The sequence below is a fragment of the Dermacentor andersoni genome, chromosome 6 (assembly GCF_023375885.2).
Source record: "Dermacentor andersoni chromosome 6, qqDerAnde1_hic_scaffold, whole genome shotgun sequence".
Classification (NCBI taxonomy): Eukaryota; Metazoa; Arthropoda; class Arachnida; order Ixodida; family Ixodidae; genus Dermacentor; species Dermacentor andersoni.
In genome coordinates, this window is record NC_092819.1 from 124,825,330 (window position 1) to 124,840,722 (window position 15,393).

Genomic DNA, 15,393 nt, shown 5'->3' on the forward strand with positions numbered 1-15,393 from the left:
AATTTTGGTGGCATTCTATACTTGCTAAATCTGAGCCAGTAAGAAAGCACAGTCTACAAATTTACTAGACATCCTCTGGCTTTCACTAGATACAAGAAATCTCCCCTGAAAATGTACGGTGAAACAAATGAATGTTCTCCCAGTCATTCTTTCCAAACAGCATTTTTCCACAGCATGCCAAATGTCAACTGGAAGTCGACGCTGCAACATCGATGCTGAAGAAAGGCTTCTAGGAAGTACTTACTGCTTGCCACCGAATTTCTGTCAAGTGGACTTGCTTGCTCTACTCTCTGACTGGAATTTCTTATTAACAGCTCGATCCCCTCCACACACGGTAATCAGGAAGCTACTTGTATTTGCATAATGATTCCATCTCGTAAGTAGCGTATGTTACATCGTGACATTTGCTGCCACAAACGTTTCGCTACAACAAAAATTGTGTATTCATGTCTTTTACGCTGCGTGTTCAAATAATATTTACTTGAATCTGATCCTAAACACATAGCACACAAAACAGAAGACACTCCTGAAGAAGCAAGATGTTGTGCGCACTCTGAAACTTATTACAGGAATAACAGTTCTTTATGTATACACAGAGGAACCCAGGACCCGATCTATCTATTACGGAAGTTCAGTTATGTTACATACCTCCACCGCAAAGCACATGAGCGATCGGGAAATCTCTTCGTTCAGGAAAGGCGGGTACAAGGCAGATGACTCTGCTTTTCAGTGTGTAGCCTATACAGATACGTGTACCTTCAAAACTTTAGCATTATTACATCTTCAATAATCACTTTTTATGACTATGTTCGTGCCCCGACACATGAATTATTTCATTTTATTCACTACTGTTTCAAAGCCGGGAGGTTGCTACATTTCATTACAAATTACATTACATTTTGAAATAGAGACAGGCATCCATGCAAGTAATGCAGAGCCAACAAAGCTATTATGGAATTTCTCAATATTGTTAACGTGTTTCCTGTGTGTAACTTACGAAATGTATCATACGGCCTACGTCTTAGAGACACGGCTTGCCTTTACCCCAGTTTTTGTTACTGCGACAATTCCCAGCACGGCGCGCCTACATGTGCGCGTCCGGATACACAGCATAAAGTTAAACTGTTATCTCGAATAACACCGTACTTGTAGGCACTCAGGCGAAAGAAGATAGCTTGAAGAACCGAAAAAAAATATAGAACGCCGAAAATATGGCATGATGCTGTCACACCTTGTCATGGAAAAACAATCAGTGGGCTTAAAGTGCGGGAGATGTTCAGTAAAATATGGAAAGTTAACACATGGTAAAAATACGCACAAAAGTGAATCTGTACGCGTAACTTTTTAAGAAACCATACAAAGAAACAGTGACCATGGTTCTAACAAAGACGGGTCCCTTTGTCGAAACGTTGGTTCCGCATCATTTCTTGTTCAACCACTGCTCAGCGCTTCAAGCTTCTGTCTTTCTATTAAACTCTCTCTTGCTTTAAACAAACACACAAGCCACGCTGACACATTTCTCCAGCACCTATATAGCATCATGTAGAAGCAGTGTTGAAAAAAAAAACTTATTTATTCAAGGTTAAAACCTCCTACCGTCCATTGAACACTATCATTATGAAGCCAGGTTGTCATCTATATGTAAACGCGAACATGAGTTTACACTAATACCCTTCGTATTTAGGATCTTATCCAACAATACAGTCTTCAGGGGAATTGGAAGGAGAGGAGCGAAGGTGGACTACTTTGTACATGATGCTTCGTTGTCCCGTTTCGTGCGACGGTTTCGTTCTTAGCCCTAACTTGTTCTTCAAGCCTTTCATTGACTTATGTTGCTGTCATTTATACATATATATGCCACCTGCAGTAATCAATAAATGGAAAGAGACGCTGTAAATGTACCCTACTGCAAATGTATCCAGGCAGGTGCGCTTACGGCCAGGTAGAAAGTTTTGTGCTTCGACAAAGAAAACTAGTGCTAGAAACAGCAGTCCCTAACACGTCTGCAGCTGGGGAACTCATGTGGCGAGTGGCACGCTTAGATTTAAGAGACGAATTTCTATGGAGCGAAATACCACATAACGACTTCTGGAAAAATATTTGCGGCACCTGAAAGTTAGGTTAATTTTATAAAACCCACATTGACACTTGATGTCACGCGCAAGGTACACCAACTGTGAAAACCAGAATAAAGGGTGTCAACGAATTATCGCCACAATTTCAACAATTCTGTAACTTACAGTCTAAGTTGAGTATTAAATGCGGTAATGCGGTTTCTTGAAAATGATTAAAAAATTCTAAGGTTTTATGATCACAAGTCAATCACTAGTGAATGACTATGCAGTCGCCATGTTAGAAAAACCTACGCATTCCTTGGTTACAGTAGCTCCTCAGGATCAAATAAAGTTCATTGTCTGTCTGTCCGTCTGTCTACCTTGGTTACTATAGAGTAGGTCGTGAATCAGCTATACCTCTCGACTGAAGTAGTCACTGCGCTTGCATGAAGCCCGGCGGACATACTGGAGAAAATTTTTACACACAGCTAATCGTCGCCTCTGCACAAATGTACTGAAGGTGCGTTTCTCAAGGAATACCTAGTGGAAGGCTTATGGGTGTTATCTACAACTTCCGGCTTTGTGCTCCCCTCGGATGGCATGCAGCAAACAGTAGTTTCAAAGGAGGTGTTCATATCATCGTCATCATCATCAGCATCACGGAGTCGAGTTTCATCTGTGAATGTGGGAGTGTTTCACAAGAATCGCAATTGGGGAGTTCTTGCATCGTGATTTCCACCTATAAAGCAAAGTTTATCAGGCACACGTGTAGAGTAAAACTTTTCCGGTGCTTATATATGCCAGTGAAATCATTTCGCATTCCGTAATGCATTCATGCAAACTAGTATTGTTATACCACACAACTACTGATTACTCTTACACCGTACCATGGTGAGAAAATAAACACCAGCTGGGCATGCTCTGTAACCGATGGTATTAGCATTCATCAGGGATGTTCTGGACCAATGGCTAAAACGTAATGAAAACGCAGAATTGTAATCACTGGACTGCAAAAAGAAACGAACTGGACAAGTGCTCTATCGACCACAACCTTTGTCATAATTCTGCATGTTGTCCTAGGAAGAAGAGCAAAGCAATTGCTAAATATCGCAATACCGTCACTTCAATGTTGTTGCTGAAGTAGGCCGGTCAGTGCGAAGTAGATTTTTTTGCAAGGGAAAGGAGCTACACCTTAGCCTTACAGATACTCCTCATCTCTTTGTACACCTTTTCCTGCAAAGAACAAAGAGTAATGACGAGGTAGCATCTCAATAATTTAGGGACCTGTTTCTTGGAGACGTAGCGCTCGGATTGTGTAGCCACCATACCTGGATGATTATAGAATGTTTAGGCAAAGAAATAAATTGTATTCTGGCAGGGCTGGCGGCAGAAAGGATTTGCAATGCCGGCGGACAGGCCACAGTTGACATCGCGACCCTGTGGTGCAAAAGTAGCTGTCCTACTTTCGATGCTTTTCACCAATAAATACTTGTCAAAAATGAAGCTTTTTTGATGCTTTATCAAGAAGTAAGTACCTAAAAAAGAGTTTAAGCGCTCTTTCTCAAAGACGATCGTTCTCGAAGGACCCGGAACTTTCACCGCGCCTGCACTTTCAGCGCACCTGATTTATTGTTGTTGTTTTTCTACGTTTGTGCGATTCACAGAGACAATGAAAGCAGCTAGTTGGTTGGTTCTATTTTCGTTGCTTCTATCTATCTAGGACACTGCGACCAAGAACACGGGAACAGAAACATACAGACAAACGGATTATGCGCAAACTGACAACGTTTTAACAGGCCACTCATAAATATGTAGGGTGCTGAAGGAAATGTTCAGTACGAGAATAGGTTCAAAGAAAAACAAAAAGAACACACTGAAAGTCGATGATGCTCACAAAGGCCAGTCATAAAGATGACAAGCAACCACGACGCATTCTGCGTGATTGAAATTTCTGCCTGACACACTATTCTCTGCCCGTAATAGTAAAAAGCGCTTCATTCAAGAAAAATAAACACAGTAAAGAAGGGCATTCTATTTCACCTTGGCAGATATTCTCTACCAGCTTCAATTCCGGCGCCCGGTGAAAGTATACGTCACAAGCAGTACTCACGTTGTCACGCTGAACGTCTCGTTGGCACCTGATTCGGCGAAGAGTTCCAGCTCAATCTTGCCCCAGGAAGGCTCTTGGCCAGCAGAGCTGTTAACGACCAGTTTGTATTGACTCGCTGAAAAGAAGAGGAAACAACAAAACGTCGCAATACTACTTATTACGCTTTCGACTAGTATTGCTATCTCGCTGGGAGTTGTTACACTGTCGATCAGGCATTTCTAAGGAATTGAGGCCGTTGTACGAATTTATAAGGAGTTCGCTGATTATCTACTTATGAAACGAAATTTGTTGTATTTCAGGCAATCATTGGCATTTGTGATCAGACCTTATGCAAACATGGAAATACTTGAGCGGCCTAACTTGCACTGAGAAAGTGTTGAAAAGCAGTAGAAAACATGAAAAGTTTATTGTGACACCAATACAGCTGGGCATTCATATGATTTATCAACTGTATCTCTTTCCTAAATCAACTGTAGCTTTTCCCTAAAAGTATGCGCTATGATTTCGACATTCTGCTAAATTGCAAGTATTTCGAAGCCTTTCTCCCTTGAACTTTTGTTAATAAATAAATTACTCAAAAAATTACGATGTAGCCGACGTGAGATTACAGAAGCACTGTTATCGTGAAGGAAGATTCAATGTTGATTTTGGCGTTGCGGAAACTTTCATTGTGTATTGTAGTTTCTGTATAGGCAGCCGTACATACATTTTGTTACAACTGTATTGGGTAAAACAGTTTCATGTATACTATGATTTGCTGTACATTTTTTCAGTCTTGCTGTTTAGCATTCATATCTTGCTAAATTACTTTTAGTCTTCATGATGTTCGGCGAGCTTGCTCTCTATGTCCTCGTTGTTGTTTTATGTATCATGGGGGCTCTAATTCTTCTTAAGTGACAGAGGTCACATTTCCAGCGAAGCTTACACTATCATCCTCGATATGAAAACAAATAAACTTCCATAAAAAAATAAGAACAGAAACATCATCCGACAGTGGCCAAAAACGGCATATAGTCCTGAGTTGCACAGCGATACTTATTGCTGTTTTGAATTTACCTTAGCCTTGATTAATTTTTCCAAAGAAGGAATTAGATCAGTATAAACGGGTTTTTGTTTCTCGAAAATTGACAGTCTTGAATTTTATGCACGATATTTTCCGTTCCAAATTATTCTTGTATGTGTGTTACGGTCTTGAATTTAGGAGAATGCCCCACCTTGTGCATTGTTGCGTCGACTGCGCACATGCTAATATTGCATTACTTTTTCAAATGAGTGACGTGCTTAGCGAAAACTGCCAGAATATCAATCAGGATTTTCTTGGTTAGATGAAGAAAGCAGTCTTGTAAGTGGGCCGAGACATTGGAATGACTTTCAATGTACACGATCAGCCAATTATGTCACTGGTACTCCTTATGTCTTTGCTTTCCCGACAAAATCTTCTCACTCAGCCGGAAAGCTTAAAAAAGAGTTTCTGCTTCTCATGTGAATTTCTCTTCCATCCGTAGTCGACAATCGTGTACTCAAGATGCGTAAACACAAACATCACACATAATCAGAGGTATTTTTTCATTTGTTGCATCTGCTGACTTTCCTATTTCCCTTTGTGAGCAGTGGACACATCTTCTGCGACTTCCCTGATTACCGCACATAACGGAACGTCAGACACTTAACGTCACATTTTCAGATTGGGACGACCGACCCCTATCGGAGCAGCAGGTCCTGGTGCCATGAAATAGCAGCCAAAGCACACTTCGAGCAAAAAATGCGCTCTTGACATCGTTAACGAAAAGCGGCCTCACTGCCGGGTTCTAGAACTACATGAGACATATGCGCGTTGTGACGTAGATGACTTCATACTGAATACTGAGGGGGGGGGGGGGGGGGACAGCGCACAAAGACAGAGCACAAACAACCACAAAGAGAGGACACAACGCTGCTTCTTCTACTTAGTGTTCTGCTCTTGCGCCCTTCGATGCTCCTTATTCAGTATGGACGCATACCAACAGTTGCTCAACTATCTGCTTTAGCGACATGTTTGACGCGTGTGCGTAGAACACGTGTGCAAATCGCGGGTGTACGTCGTTCACTGTGCACTGTCATCGTCAAGCGAACTCCCTTTCTCCCTATAACTTCCTTGCCCTTGTTTTCTCGCGTCTCCTTTCCGAGCACTGACCACAGAAGGGCGGCTCCTGGCGGGTCATCAGGAACATGCGCCCGCGGGCCCGGGACCGGTCCGCGAAGTACCCCATGTAGCTGCAGTCCGTCGGTCGCTCGCACGGAAAGCACTCGCCGCGCTGGAAGTGCTCGTAGCTGGCGCACGTGAACGCCGGAAACGGACACTGCGGGTTCGCCGACTCGGTGAACAGTTGAAGCGCGCGACGGTGGTGGCACAGGCTCTGCCAGTGGCCCCCTGCGGGTGGTAACGAGGAGGCAGTGGGAGGGTCGGGATTTCTATGAGCGCCACTTGACATCTTCACAACTAGGTTGCTTAAAATTGTGCCATCACTCTCAACTCGGGCGAAAAATTTTTTTTTTTCATAAACGCCGCTGATACCTGGAAACTCCGTACTTGCGAAACGACAATATTGATGCTTACCACGCGAATTTTTACAACTCCATAATACATCGAGCAAAGTAGGTAATCACGCATCGCGCGTGCACTCAGTCTTCCCGCAGAAGGTTGCATTCTCATGCATGACTAAGCTATAGCTACTGCTGACTTAAGCGCAAACTAGCAGCATTCAAGCGGCCAAGACTGTGTTCACAAAATTGTGATCTTCAGTTCCTTTGTAATGTTCAGCAAACATTCATATTAATCAGGGAGCTCCACAAGGACATGTTTCTGTCAGTATTGTCCCGAGTGAGGGTGCGAAACTCAGAATGACAGCTACCTTATTTCTAGATAGTGCGAGGTCCGTGTAAATTGTGGCTATATTTCAGCGAAGACAAAAGGAATACATGATAATTTTTGCGCCGATTCGTCAAAGCGAAAATAATGTCCTAAAGACTCTCACAGGAATAACCGGTCACCATTTGCTTTCTAGTACTTCTGCTGATGCCTGGCGGGTTTGACTATTTTAAGAGGAATCGTCTGTATAGAATGAGCAGAACTGAAATGTAAATAATGCCTTATAAAATCCTAATTAGACGTATATATGGATAAATTCGTTTACGTGTACAGCACACGTTGTCGCTCCTTAGCACCATTCATTCCGTCCAAATCCCTGGCAGAAATCTGCAGTTCATGCTCTAGTCTTAGGTAATTAAGCACGCATTGCGTCATAATTACACGGTTAACCTTCTTAATTATTTGAAAAAGACCTCTGACGCACTCTATTTTGACGCGTTCCTACGGAAACTCCGACATTAGCGTTTTCACGAACAGGTTCTCGATTAGTTTTTGAAGCATCTTAAGAATGGCCAAGAGGTCTGTTTTGTTCTTATTTGTTGTGTTAATATTTTTTATCAGATCCGTCACAGCTTCTACAGTACTTTCTTTCTGGACCCTACACTAGCAATAAACTAGGGGTTTAAACAGTTTCTGCACATCAGTAAAATGACATATGAATCCACATAAATTGAAACTTAAACATTCAAATTTCCACGATTGTTCTTGTTCTGCCTAAAATATACTTGCCAATTCCGACAGCCCTTCCACAGACTCACATACTTCAAACTTCGCCTACTTCATAAACTTGTAACTTCGTATACCAAATGGAACAGATTTCCAGTAACAAAAGTAAAACAAAACATACCACTGATCAGTCTTGTGCCGGTCAAGGACGTAAAATCTTTTCTGTGAGATTCCCTTGCCCGCAGTCCCGCATAAAGCACGATTATTTCGAGTCACGTTAATTTTTCGTGCAAACAAGGCTTCACCAAGTTGACGCTAGGCTGTAATTACCATTAAAGTGAATGATCAGCAGCGGGCCTCAGCTGTTTAGATTACCACTTACATTACGGGAAAAGCAAGCTTCTCTGCAAAGTATGTTCATTGAAATGACCTAAACTTTGAGCTCATATTTTTGTACTGGATGAACCACAGTGGCTTCAAAGCATTTAACTGTTGTGATATTTTTTTACAGAAATCCGGGGTTTTATCATTTATATTTCTTTGAAAGCCGTCTTGTGATACTATTGGGCGTAGGCTGATTTTGCGCTAAGCGCATGGGCTGATCACGTGCCAGGTTTACAGGAATTTAGGATCCCCAGCGCCCGAGGGTACTTACAGAAGATATCACTCAGGGCGCCCACAAAGACGCTGTTGCAGCCCAGTTGTGCCTTGCCCCCATTAGGATAATAGTCAACGTGTCCCAGAGGTTCAAATGCACCCAGGCCACCTCGCAGAAAGCTGTCGCCATTGGAGTGGATCACGTCTACCAATTTCGCGTCCGTAGGGTCCAGCCTGGAAGTGTGATCGTAGCCTTCGAACAATGGCGCCGCCGGGTCCAGCCCTGTAAAAGGAAATGAAAACACTCATTGGAAACGCCGGTATAAGTGGCGTTTTAGGCTTGATGACAGCGATTAAGTGATCGATACTTCCCAATATGGTGCAGTTATTGTTATTATCGCTTGAAGTCATAAGGTATTTCAGAAATGTCGAATACCTAATTGATTGATTGATTGATTCATTCACTCATTCACTCATTCATTCATTTTACATCATGATCTCATGATCACATTTACATCATTACATCATGGCTTGTTGAGGACTCTACCTCCGATAGAAAGAGGAGTGATTGCAACGGCCTCAGTACAATAGGCCCGAAGGTGCGATGGCTTTCCGTAAATTTTTCGTTAAAAATATCAGTCAAATGTTCTAACAGTATACCACTTACATGAAACTTACACAACTAATATTGCAATACTATAACAATATTACATTATTACATTACGAGGTTTAGAAGTCGGCGATCACAGAAAGGTTGTTTATTAATGTACGAAACATTCACTCACTCACTAACTATTTACGGTGAAAGCGATAAGAAAACTAAATACAAAGGAAAAGGAAACTTTTGATACCTGGCACATTGTACAATGAAAATTTCGATACAGAACCACCGTCAGCAATGAAGTACAAACAAAACATACATAAATTCTACGTACGACCATTCTGGTCATAATACCATACAATTGTTTGATCATTTAGAATAACTAAATCCTTTTGCATTCGATATTAAAATTGCATCAAGCTTGTACGCTAAGCGAAAGGTCATTGAGCATGTAAAACAATGAAATTCAACAACTTTTTACCGCCTGCCATTATCACAAATGGGCAAATTGCGACATATTACATTGTAACATATAGAGCGCAATGCATGATTACACCTAAAACACGTCAACATTTATTTCCATCCATTGGCGAGTACTGCTACCTTCTGATGTTTATTTCCTGCAGCGGCTACCACAGTCTGATAGGATCGTTTTTCTAAAAAAGCGCTCTCGAATGCCGAGTACCCATCCAAGTACCCGAGCTTGCGCCAAGCCTCTCATAGTGCCCGTGCTGCGTTTGGACGTGCGAACCACCAGTACCCACCGGTGATGCGCGAAAGGTTCCTCAGCTCGGCGCCCGCGAAGCCAGCCACGTGAGCCCCAAGAGAGAATCCCACCAGGTGGAAGTCGCGCGGCTGCGCGCCTAGCCGGAGGAGGCGGCGCACCGCCTGCGCCACCTGGCGCCCAACGAGGCGTGCGTTGGCGGCAGCCTGGACGTAGTTGGGCAGTGTGGCGCCTTTCTCCCAGTCCACCACCAGGACGTTCACGTCGCCCTGCGCATGATACGTGCTGCAGCGAGAAAGAATGGGCCCCAAAGGACAGAACGGTCCTGGATACCTTAGCCAGCCACAAACACGACGACACGATGCTAGGGAAAAACGCGATGGTGGAGAGGCGACGACGGCAGCCTGAAGATGACGGTGGCACAACAAATAAGTGGAACATGGCGATAGCAGCATGACGACGACGATGAAACGGCTGTGGCTACTGCGGCACGACGACTACGACGATGTGGACGAGAAGAAGACTATCCATTATACCGAAAATCGCCTAATACTGTCGCCGTATGTCCATGTCTGTCAGCGAGAATCAGGGAGATTTAAGGTACGTTGCGCTACGGCTTTCAAACGCGGGTGAAAAAGAGAAGCATAAGCCTGGAAACTACGTTTCGTCAAGGGCTTTTGGTTTCCGTCAGGGCGAAGACGGAGACAAGTTCCTTTGTCGGACAGATAATTATAGTAGTATGTGTTTTACAAAAAAATGGTTTTCATTTACCTTATTTACAATCCTAACTTTGACTTTACGAATTTTGTACGGGTCATGCTGTCAAACGAATACGACCCGTGAAGGAAACATTCTTAAATCATGATAGAGTGCTCCAGCTCCCTAAGACCAGATCAGATGCTATGATTTGTCGAAAAACTGTGGGTTTTTTTTTTATTTCTTATAACAGCGCTTGTACGTCGTTCACCTTCGACCGTCACGTAAGCCCACAGTTCAGGTAGATGAAAAGGTATTGTAACATCTATAGACAGTGGTTTCTCGGAGTTCTGTTAATTTTCCTTACCTGTAAATGTGAAATAATCGATCGTGCTGAAGCGCACTTACAGCGGCGAGCAACGCGTCCACCATGCGGTGCACCCAGGAGCGCTTGCCGCTGCTGCCGAAACCATGAATGATGAGCTTGACCGGCTTGGAGGCGTTGAAGGCCGAGTCACCCAAAAGCCGCGGCTCGCGACTGCGACGCGAGCTCAGGTAGAAGCGAGTCCCGATGCTGCCGGGTTCCTCGGGCAAGGCATTCGGCTGTCCCGAGGCGCTGTCCTCCCTGCACGAAAAAGAGAGAGAAACAGAGAGACATGGACAAAGATGCGTTGGTAAATGTCGTGCCCTCTCTTTGCCGCATGCACGAATGGGAGAGAGAGAGAGCAGTGAATCTTGCAAGACATGAAAGTTTAGAAATGCACAGTAGGATGGAAGCAATACGAGTTTACATGAAGTGCCACGAAACGGAAAATAGCTGTAGGTACATAATTGATAGGGCAATGCACCATAGTTGGTAACGGCTGAAAGTTATAAGTGCCATCTACATCGATTCGCAGTGCAGGAAGCTAGCCTAATACAAAAAATTTCATTGCGTATTAATTCACCATAGACACTACTCTTTAGAATACGCTTAGGCGGCAGTCACGGTTTAATGCTTCAATTGTCTTAGGTAGCCTACCCTTGGGGCACTATAAGGTAAAGCTAAATTCCAATGTGTTTCTGATTCATTTCTTTCTGTAGCCGTCCGTGATCGGTCAAACATTTTTTTGGGCAACGCCAGCTTCGCAAGCGAGTCACGTTAGGTTACAAAAAAAAACCACGAAATTTCCCCCAGCTCAACACGACGTGGGTACGCTGACTATGCCACGTTAGGCCGAACTGTTCAAAAACGTTTCTTTCCCATTCCGCGCCTTTGTCATCATTAGTCATCAGCGATGGTTACAATGCTTTTCAGGCGACGCCTAGGTCGCCAGCCTGTCATGCGACGTCACAAAACTGCAGAAAGTCACAACGTGAAAGGGACGAGTACCCAGTACAGATGCATTATATGTCGACCAAGACAACTTTATTTCTGTAATAGCCGGAGAATGCCCGTTCCGAAAGAAATAAAAGATGGCTGTCCACTCATCGCTCCAGTGCTTTGTACTAGGATCTGCCGGCGAGAATTTCTTTCCTTTTCTTTGCGCATTTTTTCTTCCGTGGCAGCGTAACGTTGTCGAGCCTTTTCGGCACGCATATGACATTGTTATGCCAAATTTTGTCACTCAGCATCCATTTTGGCTGCATGTTTTACGCCCCAGTAGCACTCCGCCCAATACTATTTGCCGAGCTACCGTAAGCTAAGCAAGGTGAAGTGGGCCAATCAGAGACGCTCGGGCAAAACTCTTCACACCAATTTATCTATTTCACAGCGCGAGATCGGCCCCATCGAAATCCTCGTCTCTTCTGCGCTCTCCTTGCCTCTTCTCAGCCAATTAGTTAAAAAGAACTTATAAATGCTGGCAATGTTACTTGCGTTCAAAGCAAACAAATGGGACCTCCTATAATTGAGAAGATCGTTTGTTTAGGCTATTGAAACAACCTTTTAGGTAACTACCTATGCTTCCATCGGCAGTTACGTAAATTGGACGTCAGGCGAATGTTACAAAGTCCAACTGAAATAAGTCCAAATAAGTCCAAATACCGTTGAAGTTGATAAGCTTGACGAGAAGGCTGGTAACATAAAAGTACGAAATTCTACCTTCACTGAACAAGAACAGCCGATTAGCTATTTGCATGCGCGTGGCCACGCTACTGGCATAACCAATGAAACACAGCGTTTACAACGATTTACCAAAAACAAATCTTGTTTAATGGCGAAAATTGCAGACTGAATGCTAAAACAGAATTGTTGATTTCCTGGAGAAAAATTCACCACGACTAGTATCGCATCTTCAAAACCTTACACTAGATAGAATTAACGAATCAGGTATTATTTACTTGCTTTATGTGCTTTAAATGCAAAACTTCCGAAAAGGAGTCATCATCATCATCATCATCAGCCTGATTACGCCCACTGCAGGGCAAAGGCCTCTCCCATACTTCTCCAACTACCCCGGTCATGTACTAATTGTGGCCATGTTGACCCTCCAAACTTCCTAATCTCATCTGCCCACCTAACTTTCTGTCGCCCCCTGCTACGCTTCCCTTCCCTCGGAATCCAGTCCGTAACCCTTAATGACCATCGGTTATCTTCCCTCCTCATTACATGTCCTGCCCATGCCAATTTCTTTTTCTTGATTTCAACTAAGATGTCATTAACGCGCGTTTGTTCCCTCACCCAATCTGCTCTTTTCTTATCCCTTAACGTTACACCTATCATTCTTCTTTCCATAGCTCGTTGCGTCGTCCTCAATTTAAGTAGAACCCTTTTCGTAAGCCTCCAGGTTTCTGCCCCGTACGTGAGTACTGGTAAGACACAGCTGTTATACACTTTTCTCTTGAGGGATAATGGCAACCTGCTGTTCATGATCTGCGAATGCCTGCCAAACGCACCCCAGCCCATTCTTATTCTTCTGATTATTTCACTCTCATGATCTGGATCAGCAGTCACTACCTGTCCTAAGTAGATGTATTCTCTTACCACTTCCAGTGCCTCGCTACCTATCGTAAACTGCTGTTCCCTTCCGAGACTGTTAAACATTACTTTAGTTTTCTGCAGATTCATTTTTAGTCCCACCCTTCTGCTCTGCCTCTCCAGATCAGTGAGCATGCATTGCAGTTGGTCCCCTGAGTTACTAAGCAAGGCAATATCATCAGCGAAGCGCAAGTTACTAAGGTATTCTCCATTTACTCTTATCCCCAATTCTTCCCAATCCAGGTCTCTGAATACCTCCTGTAAACACGCTGTGAATAGCATTGGAGAGATCGTATCTCCCTGCCTGACGCCTTTCTTTATTGGGATTTTGTTGCTTTCTTTATGGAGGACTATGGTGGCTGTGGAGTCGCTATAGATATCTTTCAGTATTTTTACATACGGCTCGTCTACACCCTGATTCCGCAATGCCTCCATGACTGCTGAGGTTTCGACTGAATCAAACGCTTTCTCGTAATCAATGAAAGCTATATATAATGGTTGGTTATATTCCGCACATTTCTCTATCACCTGATTGATAGTGTGAATATGATCTATTGTTGAGTAGCCTTTACGGAATCCTGCCTGGTCCTTTGGTTGACGGAAGTCTAAGGTGTTCCGGATTCTATTTGCAATTACCTTAGTAAATACTTTGTAGGCAACGGACAGTAAGCTGATCGGTCTATAATTTTTCAAGTCTTTGGCGTCGCCTTTCTTATGGATTAGGATTATGTTAGCGTTCTTCCAAGATTCCGGTACGCTCGAGGTCTTGAGGCATTGTGTATACAGGGTGGCCAGTTTTTCTAGAACAATTTGCCCACCATCCTTCAGCAAATCTGCTGTTACCTGATCCTCCCCAGCTGCCTTCCCCCTTTGTATAGCTCCCAAGGCTTTCTTTACTTCTTCCGGCGTTACTTCTGGGATATCGAATTCCTCTAGATTATTCTCTCTTCCATTATCATCGTGGGTGCCACTCGTACTGTATAAATCTCTATAGAACTCCTCAGCCACTTGAACTATCTCATCCGTATTAGTAATGATATTGCCGGCTTTGTCTCTTAGCGCATACATCTGATTCTTGCCAATTCCTAGTTTCTTCTTCAGTGCTTTTAGGCTTCCTCCGTTCCTGAGAGCTTGTTCAATTCTATCCATGTTATACTTCCTTATGTCAGCTGTCTTACGCTTGTTGATTAACTTCGAAAGTTCTGCCAGTTCTATTCTAGCTGTAGGGTTAGAGGCTTTCATACATTGGCGTTTCTTGATCAGATCTTTCGTCTCCTGCGATAGCTTACTGGTATCCTGTCTAACGGAGTTACCACCGACTTCTATTGCACACTCCTTAATGATGCCCACAAGATTGTCGTTCATTGCTTCAACACTAAGGTCCTCTTCGTGACTTAAAGCCGAATACCTGTTCTGTAGCTTGATCTGGAATTCCTCTATTCCTCCGAAATCCTCCGAAAAGGAGTGTTTGCACATAAACCAAACTCTTGGCAATGCTGCAACCACTAGATTGTAGTGACACACGCATAGCTGCAAAAGTAACGCAATTCACGCTAAACGACAAAAATTACGCTAGAACTCCTCCCACGATGCATGTCTACGGTAATGCGAAGAGCAATCGAGCAATGTAGCGACAGACAGTATTCCTCAAGTCACGTTTATTTAACATGTGCAGTGGTTTTTCTGGGACTCGGTGCTTCAGCTATATGCACATATTTCAATATCGTCCCACCTTGCCATGGCACTAGCCTGCCAAGGCGCCGACGACTGTATGAGGCCGACGTAGTGACGATCGAATGAAGAGAAATGAATGGTATCGATCGAACGTCAGTGGCATGTAACCATGAAGGCATGACGACAAGCAGCAGTTCATTCTTAAACTATGACGATGCTATGAAGACGACAACGTGACGAATACGAGATGAGGACATTGACATTACGGTGTGATGATGGAAGCATGATGTCGTTTGTGTGACGACGACGCAATGACGACGATGACATGACAACAGCTGCACAATTACGATTGAGTGACCACAGCCTGATCACAATAGAATGACGAACAAGAAATGACGTCGATG

General features: G+C 43.6%; 1 protein-coding gene across 1 annotated transcript in view; it reads right to left on the reverse strand.

Moving 5' to 3' along the window:
- Positions 1–15,393, reverse strand: part of LOC126523525 (pancreatic triacylglycerol lipase-like) — a 51,701-nt gene that overhangs the window by 18,495 nt on the left and 17,813 nt on the right. The window contains exons 3-7 of the mRNA XM_055066894.2: positions 10,765–10,981; positions 9,701–9,929; positions 8,394–8,618; positions 6,338–6,574; positions 4,165–4,279 (exon numbers count right to left, since the gene is read on the reverse strand). Coding sequence (XP_054922869.2) covers positions 4,165–4,279; positions 6,338–6,574; positions 8,394–8,618; positions 9,701–9,929; positions 10,765–10,981 — 1,023 coding nt within the window. The remainder of the gene's footprint in view (positions 1–4,164; positions 4,280–6,337; positions 6,575–8,393; positions 8,619–9,700; positions 9,930–10,764; positions 10,982–15,393) is intronic.